This window comes from Rhinopithecus roxellana, chromosome 8 (genome assembly GCF_007565055.1).
Source record: "Rhinopithecus roxellana isolate Shanxi Qingling chromosome 8, ASM756505v1, whole genome shotgun sequence".
Taxonomy (NCBI): Eukaryota; Metazoa; Chordata; class Mammalia; order Primates; family Cercopithecidae; genus Rhinopithecus; species Rhinopithecus roxellana.
This window is the reverse complement of record NC_044556.1, coordinates 103,622,987-103,635,381: the sequence shown is the minus strand read 5'-3', so window position 1 is coordinate 103,635,381 and position 12,395 is coordinate 103,622,987. Positions and strand designations below refer to the sequence as shown.

The following is a 12,395-nucleotide window of genomic DNA, read 5'->3' as shown; positions in this document are numbered from 1 at the left end:
CCAGTTGGTGACATTTAAACAACAGAAGGCAGAAGACTTCACTTGTCATAACAATCTTTAAGGATCAGCTTATGAGGGCTTGAATTGGAGAGTAGTGGCTTGAATTGGAAAGTCATGGAAATGATTAATAGAGTACAGTGTCCCTAGGGGAAAATTAATGGGCAGCCAGCAGAAGTGCTGTTTAATATCTATAATGGAACAGAAGGACAAGAATAGAGGAGCAAAAGGCTGAAGGTGATCATTTCAATTACAACTGACAATGTATTGCTTAGTGGTCAGATCTGAACCAACATTCAGATGCAGAACCCATAGACTTAGGAATGATAAACCCCTACCAGAAGAACCATACAATGTCATGGCAAAAATATACTCTGACAATTCTCCTAGTCCTTTCCCAAAGGGCTTATAGACATTTAATCAGGTGGGCATATATTGAGGAAAGGGGGATCACTACTGCCCTAGTCTCTTTTATGGTGCTATAACAGAATACCATAGGATGGATTATTTATAATAAAAGAAATTTAGTTGGCTTATGATTCTGGAGGCTGGGAAGTACAAGAGTATGGTGTTGGCATCTTGCAAGGGCTTTCCTGCTGCCTCATCCCATGACAGAAGATGGAAGAGCAACAGAAAGTGAGAACAATAGAGCAAGAGAGGGGTGAGCTCAATTTTATAGCTAGCCTACTCTCTTCATGATGACATTAATCTATTCATGATAGCAGACTCCTCATGACCGAATTACCTATTATGAAGCCCCATATTCCAGCACTGTTGCATTGGGAAATAAGTGTTTAACACATGACCCATGGGGGACACATTTGCAATACAGCAATCACCAAGAAGTTTCAAGGACTATTTGACATGAGGTCTATGTTGATATTAATACCTAAAGAGTAAAAGAGTAGTCACAGGCTCTCTTTTTAGAATGGAGGCTTAAGAAAAAGATAACTGGAGGAGCTTCGGGAGCAGCGGCTAAAGGTGCAGACATGGCCAAGTCCAAGAACCACACCACACACAACCAGTCCCGAAAATGGCACAGAAATGGTATCAAGAAACCCCGATCACAAAGATATGAATCTCTTAAGGGGGTGGACCCCAAGTTCCTGAGGAACATGCGCTTTGCCAAGAAGCACAACAAGAAGGGCCTAAAGAAGATGCAGGCCAACAATGCCAAGGCCATGAGTGCACGTGCCGAGGCTGTCAAGGCCCTCGTAAAGCCCAAGGAGGTTAAGCCCAAGATCCCAAAGGGTGTCAGCCGCAAGCTTGATCGACTTGCCTACATTGCCCACCCCAAGCTTGGGAAGCGTGCTCGTGCTCGCATTGCCAAGGGGCTCCGGCTGTGCCGGCCAAAGGCCAAGGCCAAGGATCAAACCAAGGCTCAGGCTGCAGCTCCAGTTTCAATTCCAGCTCAGGCTCCCAAAGGTGCCCAGGCCACTACAAAGGCTACAGAGTAGGTATCTCTGTGTGCCAACGTGAGGACAGAAGGACTGGTGCGACCCCCCCATCCCCACCTCCGGGCTGCCATCTGCATGGCGCTGTGGTCCTCCTGTGCTGTTTGTACAAATAAACCTGAGGCAGGATTTGTTAAAAAAAAAAAAAAAAAAAAAAAAAAAGAAAAAGATAACTGAAGTCCTGACTAAAATTCACCTCACAGTGGTGCTACTAGATCCATGAACACACCTAGTAACTTTTTCTAGACTTGGCAATTAGAGCAATCACCATATTGAGCATCTGGTTTATTCAGTAAGTGACATCGCAATGGGAAAAGAAAAATGGAAGCCTTTAAAATTGTCTCTCTTTGACCAAGAGAGTAGCTAAAAAATCAATATTGTATCCTAGGAAAAAGGGCAGAGACGCCACCATTAAAGACCAAAAGGATGAAGGGTTGCTGGTTGTTACCAGATTTCCATTTAATTCACTATTTGATTCATATTGGAGAATGAACATAGATTATATTCAAATAGTAGCCCTGATGGCTTCTGCTGTTCCAGATGTGCTGCTATTGCTTGAGCAGATTAATAAGGCCTCAGGTACATGGTATATAGCCATTGATTTGGTAACTGTATTCTTTTTTGTTCTAATTAGAAAAGAAAATCAGAACAGTTCACAATAATGTCACCATGTGCTTGGAATTACTAATTATGAGATACATTCTGTTAGACCTTCCAAGTCATAACGCTGGACATACATGGCAGAAATTCACTGAAGATGGAGATGGTACATCTGAGTTCAAGCTTAATCAGGGGCAGAGGACATGAATATTTGGCCCAGAATCCCTCATCACCAAGTACAGTTGCATCAGTGCTTCCCCTCTGGCTTACATTTATGGTCATATGGGAGGTCCTGTGTGGCCAGCTGAAAAAGGAGGTAAAAATTAAGCTTATGTTATGGATGGGCCAGCTCGAAGCACAGATGTAAGCCAAAAATGGACACCACTGCATTCCAGCTATATTCGGGGGTGGCCTTGAAAAGCCATGAAGAGGACAGAGATGTGAGCAGTGTACCTGGTCATTCCCTTTTATGAAAAGTAAATGTCCTAAGATGAGAATATCTACAGATTCCTGAGCAGTGGTCAATGACCCAGCCATGTGGTCAGTGGTCTGAAAGAAAAAAGACACTAAAATCAGAAACAAAGAGATATGGGGTAGAGGCACATAGATGAACATATGAGAGTGTACAGAAAGTGTAAAGAATTTTCTATCACATGCTATCACAGACCAGCATTTCCCCACAGAAACACACAGAACAATCAAAGGAAGAAACAATTCAGCCAATGATATTAGCAAGGCTTTATCACTGACCACCTCATTACTGACAATATAATCACATAAATAGAGTGACCATGGCAGCAGAGAGGAAGACTATGTAGGGATCTAACATGAGGGAATCTCATTTGCCAAAGCTGGTTTAGATATTGCATTAGTCTGTTCTTGCATTGCTATAAAAAAAACTAGCTGACACGGGGTAATTTATAAAGAAGAGAAGTTTAATTGACTCACAATACTGCAGGCTGTACAGGAAGCATGGCTGGGGAGACCTCAGGAAACTTACAATCATGGCAGAAGGTGAAAGGAAAGCAGGCACGTCTTACTTGGCCAAAGAAGGAGGAAGAGAGAGAAGCGGGAGGTGCTTACACACCTTTAAACAACCAGATTTCATGAAAGTTTACTCACTGTCACAAGAACAGCAAGGTGGAAGTCCACGCCCATGATCCAATCACCTTCCACTAGGCCCCTCCTCCAACACTGGGGATTACAATTCGACATGAGATTTGGACAGGGACAAAAATTCAAACCAGATATTGTTGCTTGTGAGGGTCCAATTCATCAGGAGCAAAACCAACCCTGATCCCCTGATAAGGCCATTCTTCAAGAAGACCACCCAGCTACTTGATGGGAAACTGAATACATCAGGCACTTTCTTTCATAAAAGTTCTGGTAGTTTATCCTCACTGGGACAGACACCTACTGCAAGTATGTGTTTACTTTTCCCACCTGTAAAGGATCAGCTATCACCATTATCCAGGAACTGATGGAATAACTGATCTATAGACTTAGAATCTCATACTGAGTACGCTTTGTCCAGAGAAGGGGGTGTAGGATTGAGCCTATGACTACGTGATTCATCTGTTATCACGTATACCCCTCCATCCAGAGGTGGCCAACTCTGTACAATACTGGAAAGGCCTTCTAAAGGCACAGCTGAAGTGCCAGTGTGGAGAGATCATGTTGAAAAGATGTCAACTTTATAGAATACAATGTATTTTTAATTAGAGAGCATTCGATAGTACTACTTCTTCAATAGGAAGGATGCAGGGTCCAGGAACCAAGTCACTGAAGAAGGAATGGCTATGCTCACCATCATCCCCTATGATCTACTGGAACATTTTGTATGACTCATATATGCAACTTTGAGCTCTACCAGGATCAGAGGCCATGGCCCTCAAAGAAAGAACACTCTTGCAAGGGACACAGCAAGAGTCCTTCCCATTGAGCAATACCTTAGGATTGCCATCAGTACATTGAATATCTTTTGCTCAAGGACCAGCAGATGAAAAGATGAACTGCCTTACCATGATGGATAATAGGCCTGATCAAGAGTAGGAGGTAGGGCTACTATTATACAATGACATCAGGGAGAAATATGTGGAGCCCAAGGGATTCATTTGGAAGTTTCTTAGTCTTACTTGCCACATTGGACCTATAAATTGAAATCTGTAGCAATTTGGAATGAGAAGGCTTTGATTATCAGGTATTCCAAACTCCCAGATATAAGATTTGGATCACACTAACATGGAAGCCATCAGGACCTGCAAGGTTATAGCTGAGGGTGAGGGGAAGTGAGAATGGCTAAAGTGGGAGAGAGGAGGATCAGCTGATGCTCTGAGATTAAGTACAATGACAGGAGCTGTAGTTCATTTCACTAACATTCTGTGTTCACTTCAAGAGGAAAGGACCACTGGAACCACAGAGAAATTGCTCCTCAAACTCGTGTAAAGCAGATCTGCACGAGACAGGGATGACTTACGGTTATCTCCCCTTTGGACCTCCAAATACAGTGAGTGTGATTGCCCAAGGGCCCCGGGTACTGGACTTTGAAATCCTCAAGTGTAGCAAGGATACTAGGTAGGTTCAATCCTGGAAGACATGGAACTTTTCTGATGGCCAGCTTTAGCTGGAGAACTCCCCAAGGCCAGGCTGGGCTTTCCTTAGACTACAAGGTACTGAGGATGCTTTCATTCTACTTTCTTTCTCTTTTTCGCTCAGAGTCAGTCTTGCATTTCTGTGTGTTGGTTCTCCAACCTTCTTCTGCTCTTTAATCATTATTTTCACTAGCGTTTTCTCTACAAAATCCTTGCATGTATAATCCTTTCTTGGCAAATGTTTCTCAGAAGACTCAGAGCAACAGTATTTCACTGAATTGCTTGGAGGATTAACCATATTCCTGGCACATTGTAATATATACACATATGTATGTGTGTGTCTGTGGAAGTGTTTCTGGTTTGGCAGTATATGACATTAAGGTTTAAAAGTCAGTGTTTTCATTTTTTGTTTTTGTTTTTTAATTAATCTCGAGCTAAGAGTTAGGCTTTTCTGAGCAAAGCTGTTGTCAATTTTATGGTCTTGCAAGTAAGCCTTTTGGAAGAAAATAAAAGGAACTCTTGATATGTAAGAATGAGATCAAGGCTTAAAATGTTTAAGAACAGAGAACAGCAGAATATCTAAAAAACATTTCTAAATTTTTTCCAAAGTTGTAAGGATCAATACCCTTCAAATATTCTACATATTGAAGCCATTCCTTGTGGCTTCATCAACAGGAATTCTGCTGATACATTACCAATTTCAGTGATACAACATTCAGACTTGTTATTGGATATCTTCCTAGGATGCCCCTTCAGTCCGTAACTCTCTCTTTTTTTTTATTGGTTCTTCAAGTTACCATTAGGATTTGTACATATGAAAGTTACAATGGATGCTTTCCTTGCTTTCTCTGTTATTTATAAGATGTTTGAGAACAAACAGAAGTTAATATGTAGCCTTATTCCATCCCTAGAGTATGAAGAACACTTGAGAAGTTTCTGGTCTACATTTTAAAAAGCCAGTGTGAACATATATTCCATCAACATTCCTAACAGTCTTGCCTTCTTGAAGGAACTTCATGTTCCAAGTGACGTGAAGGTTACTTAGCAGATTCAGTTACTCTGAGATCTACATCACACCACAAGGTTTTATTCTTTAAGAATACCAAGATTATGGTGCTAATCTTCACAACAGAAATGAAGCCAGACTTCCAACATTTCTTCTCCTGATCTCAATTTGCTAGAGCTCCCATATTAAAATCGACAGTGGGAGATGTGCCTTTTAGCTACTCATGTGGTGGTTATCTGTTTTAGTGATAGGCACAGGTCAAGGAAACTTAAGTAGTAGGTTTAATTTACCTTTGGCATCTCCCATTTTTCAAAACTTTTGCTCCATCTTAATGATTTTCACTTTCATGTAAATTTGCATCCTGGGACTCATTATTACTATCCTTCTTCATTTAAAAACAATTCAAAGAAATGATGATGTCCAAACTCCAAAGAAGTTAAGCAATAATGTTGACTGACAAACAATGGAGGTAATCATTACAGGCAAGGAAACTTTGATGCCAAAGCATACAATGGTGCTTCTTGGAATGCAGACCTCCTTCACAGTGAAGTTTTCAGACCCGTGAAGAATATGGGAGTGCCTCAATTTATTTAACCAGTCTAGCCTAGATGCTGTGGGAACTGTCTGCTATTTGGATGCTAGTTATTCGGATTTATTTTTTCCTATCTCAATATTTTCAGTAAATTTGGATAAAAGAAAAAAAGCTTTTAAAATGGTATGGTATGTGGTTTCAGAATTTGACTTACCTATGGGAAAGAGATGATTTTACTCAGTTAACTTGTAGACTTGCATGTCTCCAAGAGGGTGGGCTTTGGAAATGGTATACTCAGTTACTGGGAGGCAATTGTGCCCTGTAGATAGGGCAGGGGAGGAGAGTAGGATCTCACCATATCTAAGAGGACCACTTACTTTCTACTCTAGCGAATCCAGTTCGAGTTAGTGGGTCTGGTGACTAATTCCAAGCAGAAGCAGATGTTAAGTTGACTTAAATGAACTCAGGCACACAGCACTGAAAAGACTTACAACACAAATAGCTAAATTTTAATGAACGAATACGTTTGTGGGGGATTTAAAATTTGCAACCTTTTTCATTGCCTTGGCCACACAAACTGCTGTTGCTTTATGCTGCCAGAACATTTGTTATCAGGTTGACATGGTATTAGTTTAAAGCCAGGGGATTTGGTTTCTATATTCCAAGTGTTTTTCTTGTAAAACAGGTAAATCCAAAGTCTCATTGCTCTTTCCAGTGATAGAGAAATTTATACAGATTGAACAGGAACTCTTGCTCTTAACAGCCTGATCAGATAAACATAAACGGAAAAGTAAAATGGCAGTGATTTTATTAACATTTGCTTTACTTTATTTCACTAAATTTTCTGACATATATTCTTACCTTAGCACAGATACAGATAACTCATTTAATATTATGACTCAATGACCCACAACAGCAATACTGAATAAGGCCACTTAGGAAAAAAAACCCAAAATTCAGAAAGACACACATACATACACACACCAACACACACACACACACACACGCATGCACAGAATTACATAGATGGGGAGGGAGTCATTTGGGTATACAAAAATATAGAAAATAAAGTTAAGGAAAAAGGCAAAGACTTTACTCATGTATATACCCTTTAAAAGTATATCCATATGCCTATGCACATGTGTATGAATGAGATGTAAAAATGACAACATCGTACGTAATATTTGGAGATCCTTGCATTCTTTAAGAACATTCTTTAAGAACAACAAAACAGCCTTCCCTCATTTTCAATAGAGTTGCTGCTTTTGAGAACAGCAAAATCTATTGCTATTGCTATTTTTTTAATTAAAAAAAGGTCTTTAATAAAGTTTGATAGTTGGTGGTCATGTAAAGTTACAGTTTTTGCCACCATTGTTTTATTCTTTATTTTTTATTTTTATTTTTTGAGGCAGAGTCTCGCTCTGTCACCCAGACTGCAGTGCAGTGGCGCCATCTCGGCTCACTGCGAGCTCCGCCTCCCGGGTTTACGCCATTCTCCTGCCTCAGCCTCCCGAGTAGCTGGGACTACAGGCGCTGCCACCATGCCCGGGGTAATTTTTTAATATTTTTAGTAGAGACGGGGTTTCACCGTGTTAGCCAGGATGGTCTCGATTTCCTGACCTCGTCATCCGCCCACCTCGGCCTCCCAAAGTGCTGGGATTACAGGCGTGAGCCACCGCGCCCGGCCCAACCACCATTGTTTTAAATTGTTCCATTGCCTACTGCTTGTCCCCCAGGCCAGCACATGTTAAGGCTGAGGTCCCTATCACTGTGCACCATCTACTTGGGTCTCCTGTCGGAAGCCAAAACTGCTGCATTCCACACTGTGCCTTGCATTGCTACATGATCTTAATTTCTCAATTAGTTATGTTTTCCTTCTCAGGAAATGAGATTTTATTTAAAAAATTTGTATAATCAGGATTTCTATTTGAGGAAATAAAAAAAAACTAACAGCAAAATTACATAGTACTAGTCCTCATGTTTTTAGACATTTTATGAAACAAGTTTTTTCATGTATTAGAGAATAAATACATATATTTCTATGACATTTAATGCAAGCTAAGGAAAATGTAATCTCTTTTTTCCATACCTATATTACAATGCAAAATTAATTGATAAGTCAAAGAAATTTCAAAAAATTAGAGTTTGTGGAGAATAAAAGAGAAAATGAAGACAGCCCATAACTCCATTGCTCTAAAACATTATAATGATTTCTGTGTATTTTCTTCCTTTTTGTCTCAATAATACACCTTACATAAGTAAATTAAATTAAATCAATGTATACTAAATTTCATATTGAAATATTACTAATTTTGCATCAAATTGTCTTTCTGGTTTCAGTGGCACCAATATTTGGCCATAATGAAATTTTAATAACTTTTTTTTTTGAGACGGAGTTTCACTCTTGTTGCCCAGGTTGGAGTGCAATGGTGGGATCTCGGCTCACCACAACCTCCACCTCCTGAGTTCAAGCGATTCTCCTGCCTCAGCCTCCCAAGTAGCTGGAATACAGGCAGGCACCACCATGCTTGGCTAATTTTTGTATTTTCAGTAGAGATGGTGTTTAGCCATGTGGGCCAGGCTGGACTCAAACTTTAACCTCAAGTGATCCACCTGCCTCAGCCTTCCAAATTGCTGGGGTTACAGGTGTGAGCCACCTCGCCTGGCCTTAGTAACATTTTAATATAATCATTTTCAAAAGTTGAACAGAAATGAAAATTCACAGATCTATGCTTTAGTGTCTATGTCATAATCAAATTAGAAATCATTTTTAAAATATTAACATAAAGTATAAGTGAGTCTCTTTGTAACATAAAGGCATTTACAGATGCCCAGAGGAAAACACTCATGAATAAGATTAAAATGACTGTATTGGAGAAAATTAATTTAAACAAACTAAAAAGAGGCCGGGAGCGGTGGTTTATGCCTGTAATCTCAGCACTTTGGGAGGCCGAGGCAGCTGGATCACTTGAGGTCAGAGTTCGAGACCAACCTGGACAACATGGCGAAACCCCATCTCTACTAAAAATACAAAAATTAGCTGGGCATGGAGGTGCATCTGTAACCCCAGCTACCTGGGTGGCTGAGGCAGGGGAATCGCTTGAACCTGGGAGGCAGAGTTTGCAGTGAGCCAAGATCTATCACTCCTTTGCACTCCAGCTTGGGTGACAGAGCAGGACTTTGTCTCAAATAAAAAAATAATTAACAAACAAACTAAAAAGAGATATAATACAATAAGAGCATCCTTTCCAGTTCTCTTAGTTCTAAATAGCTCTGAAAAAATAATAGAAAGGTAGGCAAGTACACAAACAGAATTTTCAAAGAAAGAAATTCCAAATTTGATGAATTAATTTACATTTATTGAACCATTATAAAATGTATAAAATATCCTAACATTTAAAAACCTTAAATTCACTATTGTGCTGTTCGTAAGGCAAGGACTCTGGACTCAATCAGACAATCTGTGTGAAATCTCAACTCAAAAACCTGACTGGTCTTGTGATCTCATATAATTCACTTAATCTTTCTGTGGCTCAGTTTCGTCATCTGCAAAATTGAGAGAATAACTCATTGGGTTGTTCTGAGGATTAAATAAGTTAGTGTTCATAAAAATTAGCACACAGTATGCACTGCATATATATATATTCTGTATTGGTAAAGATGAAGGATAAGAGCACTTTCATACTCTACTATATTGGAAACTGGCACATTCATTAATGGCAATTTTAAATGAATAAGCATGTTCATGTTCAGATATTCATCTTTAAAAATGATGATATACTTGTACGTCTATTCATGGAAAGACAAAACAGAAAATGTCCAAGGAGGTGTTCATCAAAGCATTGTTCGTAATAGCAAAAAAGTAGGAATAATATTCAAGCGTGTTGCTAAAGGGCACTGATTTAAACATTTTGACGCATTTGTATAACGAAGGTCTACACAGCCATTGGAAAATATGGGTCTATGTGTAGGTTAGTATCTTGAGGTTTATTTACTATTATTATTATTATTTAGAGACAGCATCTCGCTCTGTTGCCCAGGCTGGAGTGTAGTGGAGCAATCTCAGCTCACTGCAGCCTCCGCCTCCCTGGTTCAAACACTTCTGCCTCAGTCTCTCCCAAGTGGCTGGGATTATAGGAACGCACCACCACACCTGGCTCATTTTTTGTATTTTCAGTAGAGACGCAGTTTCACCATGTTGCCCAGGCTGGTCTCAAACTCCTGAGCTCGGGCAATCCATCCACCTTGGCTTCCCTAAGTGCTAAGATTACAGGCATGAGCCACTGCACCCAGCCAGTATATCGACATTTATAATAAAAATTCGCTCAGAGTTATGCTTAAATATTGAGATGAAAACATCTGAAAAAAAAAGAGAGACTATTCATAGAGCTTATCTCTGTAGAGTATCACTGGAGTGATAGGGAAGGGAATTATTTTTCTTTTCATTTTATATCCTTTTATGATGTTGAAAGTTTTTATAACTAATGTGCTACTTTTATAATAATACTATACAATTTCTTGATGTATTTAAAAATAAGGATGACCAATAAATAAATTAAGTCTGTCTATCTCAGACTCATTAGGAAAAATAAAATAAAATTTTAAATTAACCCTAAGGTTAAGCTCAGGGTAGGCTACAAATCTTGGTGTCAATTTTTTTTTCTTTCCCTTACCTTTTTGGTAATTCTGTCTCTTTATAATACAGAATCTGTTAATATAATTAACAGATTGCTGAGAGCAGTAGCCCTCCAAGTAGTTTGCATCAAAATCAAATGTGTGCTTCTGCAGAACAAAAATAGATTGGTTTCACAGGAGCGAGCCTCTTACTTTTGTGTTTTTAAAAAGACCACCCACAAAAATTATCCAAGGGCCACCAAAGTCTGGAGAAGCACTTCTGCAATGCAAAGAAAATGGGCTGGATGTGAGAGCTGTGTTTCCATCCTTTGTCTGATAGCTGCTGCATTTATGACCTTAAACAGTCACATTGAACCTCCTGACAAGTCAGGTTATTCGTCTGTTGAATTAAAACATTGACACAGATGAATTCCTAGATCCTTTTTAATGCTTCTATGGGACATAGTACATAGACATTTAATACATTTTTAAAAATTAAAGTTTTAGCAAGGAATATTTTTTAAAAATTAAATGACACCAGGAATTGATCAGGTCTCTCAACTGTGCACAAATTGTGTGAGTCTAATTGATGTTGTACGTTGATAAAGCAATTTGGAAATGCATCTAAATAGCCATAAATTGTTTATGTCATTTAACCTGTGCTGAGAATCTATCTAAACAAATACTTGAATTTTAAGACGACACTGTATCGTATACATGTATGATGCATATATGTGATATATATTACATATATAATTATTCATTGTATTATTGATAATCGTAGTTTTGAGGGGGAAATTTCTGTTTGTTTAACATTTCAGAAAAGTCAATATGATGACAATTCCTTCTAAGAGCATTATACGTATAGTAATTAATAGATTAGAATACTATGGATAATGTGCATATTATGTCAAATGAGAGAAGCGATTCACCAAAATGCATGCATCGTATTTGCAATTCCATGAAATATACAGGAGATTTTAAATGTTCAGTTGAAGAAAAATGAAACGAATTATAAACATGAGCCTCAACTTTAAACAAAATTTACTGTCTTACATTTAGGATATGTTTAGTATATATTTTAATACATTCTAAGTATTTAGTCCTAATACTTAGATTTTTTTTTAATGTTGGAAATATATAATAATAGAAGCATTAGATTTGGTATCATAGCTGTTTGTGAAAATATTCTCCCTTTTCGCTAGAAAAGATTTTTGTGAGCGGGTAGATTAGGCAGAAAAATATAACCCCTAAGATTCCTGGCCCCTGATGTACATGCTCTGTATTATTCCCTCTCCTTCAGTGTGGGTGGGACATTTGAACATGGTGGGACAGTCACTTCCTTCTTAAGTAATTCAAAATTGTCTTAGCAGACTGGATACAGAGAGAGATTATAAATGAAAAGTGTTCTCTTACTGTCCTTGAAAAACTAAACTGCCATTTTGCAAGAAGGGAGAATGTGATTAGGACCTGAGGTTGGCTTCTAGGAGCTGAGATTGACGACCCCTGGCCAACAGCCAGCAAGAAAATAGGAAATGCAGTCCTCTAGCTTGAGGGAACGGAATCCTGTCAACAATCAGTGATTTGGAAGAGGATTCTAA

At 38.9% G+C, this 12,395-nt stretch overlaps 1 protein-coding gene across 1 annotated transcript; it reads left to right on the top strand.

Annotated features, from left to right (window-relative positions):
* The first annotated feature begins 956 nt into the window (after positions 1-956).
* On the top strand, positions 957-1,613 carry LOC115899289 (60S ribosomal protein L29). The gene has a single exon (XM_030937252.1). The coding sequence runs from the start codon at positions 987-989 to the stop codon at positions 1,452-1,454; it is 468 nt and encodes a 155-aa protein (XP_030793112.1). The 5' UTR covers positions 957-986; the 3' UTR covers positions 1,455-1,613.
* The last annotated feature ends 10,782 nt before the right edge of the window (positions 1,614-12,395 follow it).

Coding starts and splice junctions, on each gene's coding strand:
- LOC115899289 (XM_030937252.1), top strand. CDS start 987: ATGGCCAAGTCCAAGAACCACACCACACACAACCAGTCCCGAAAATGG.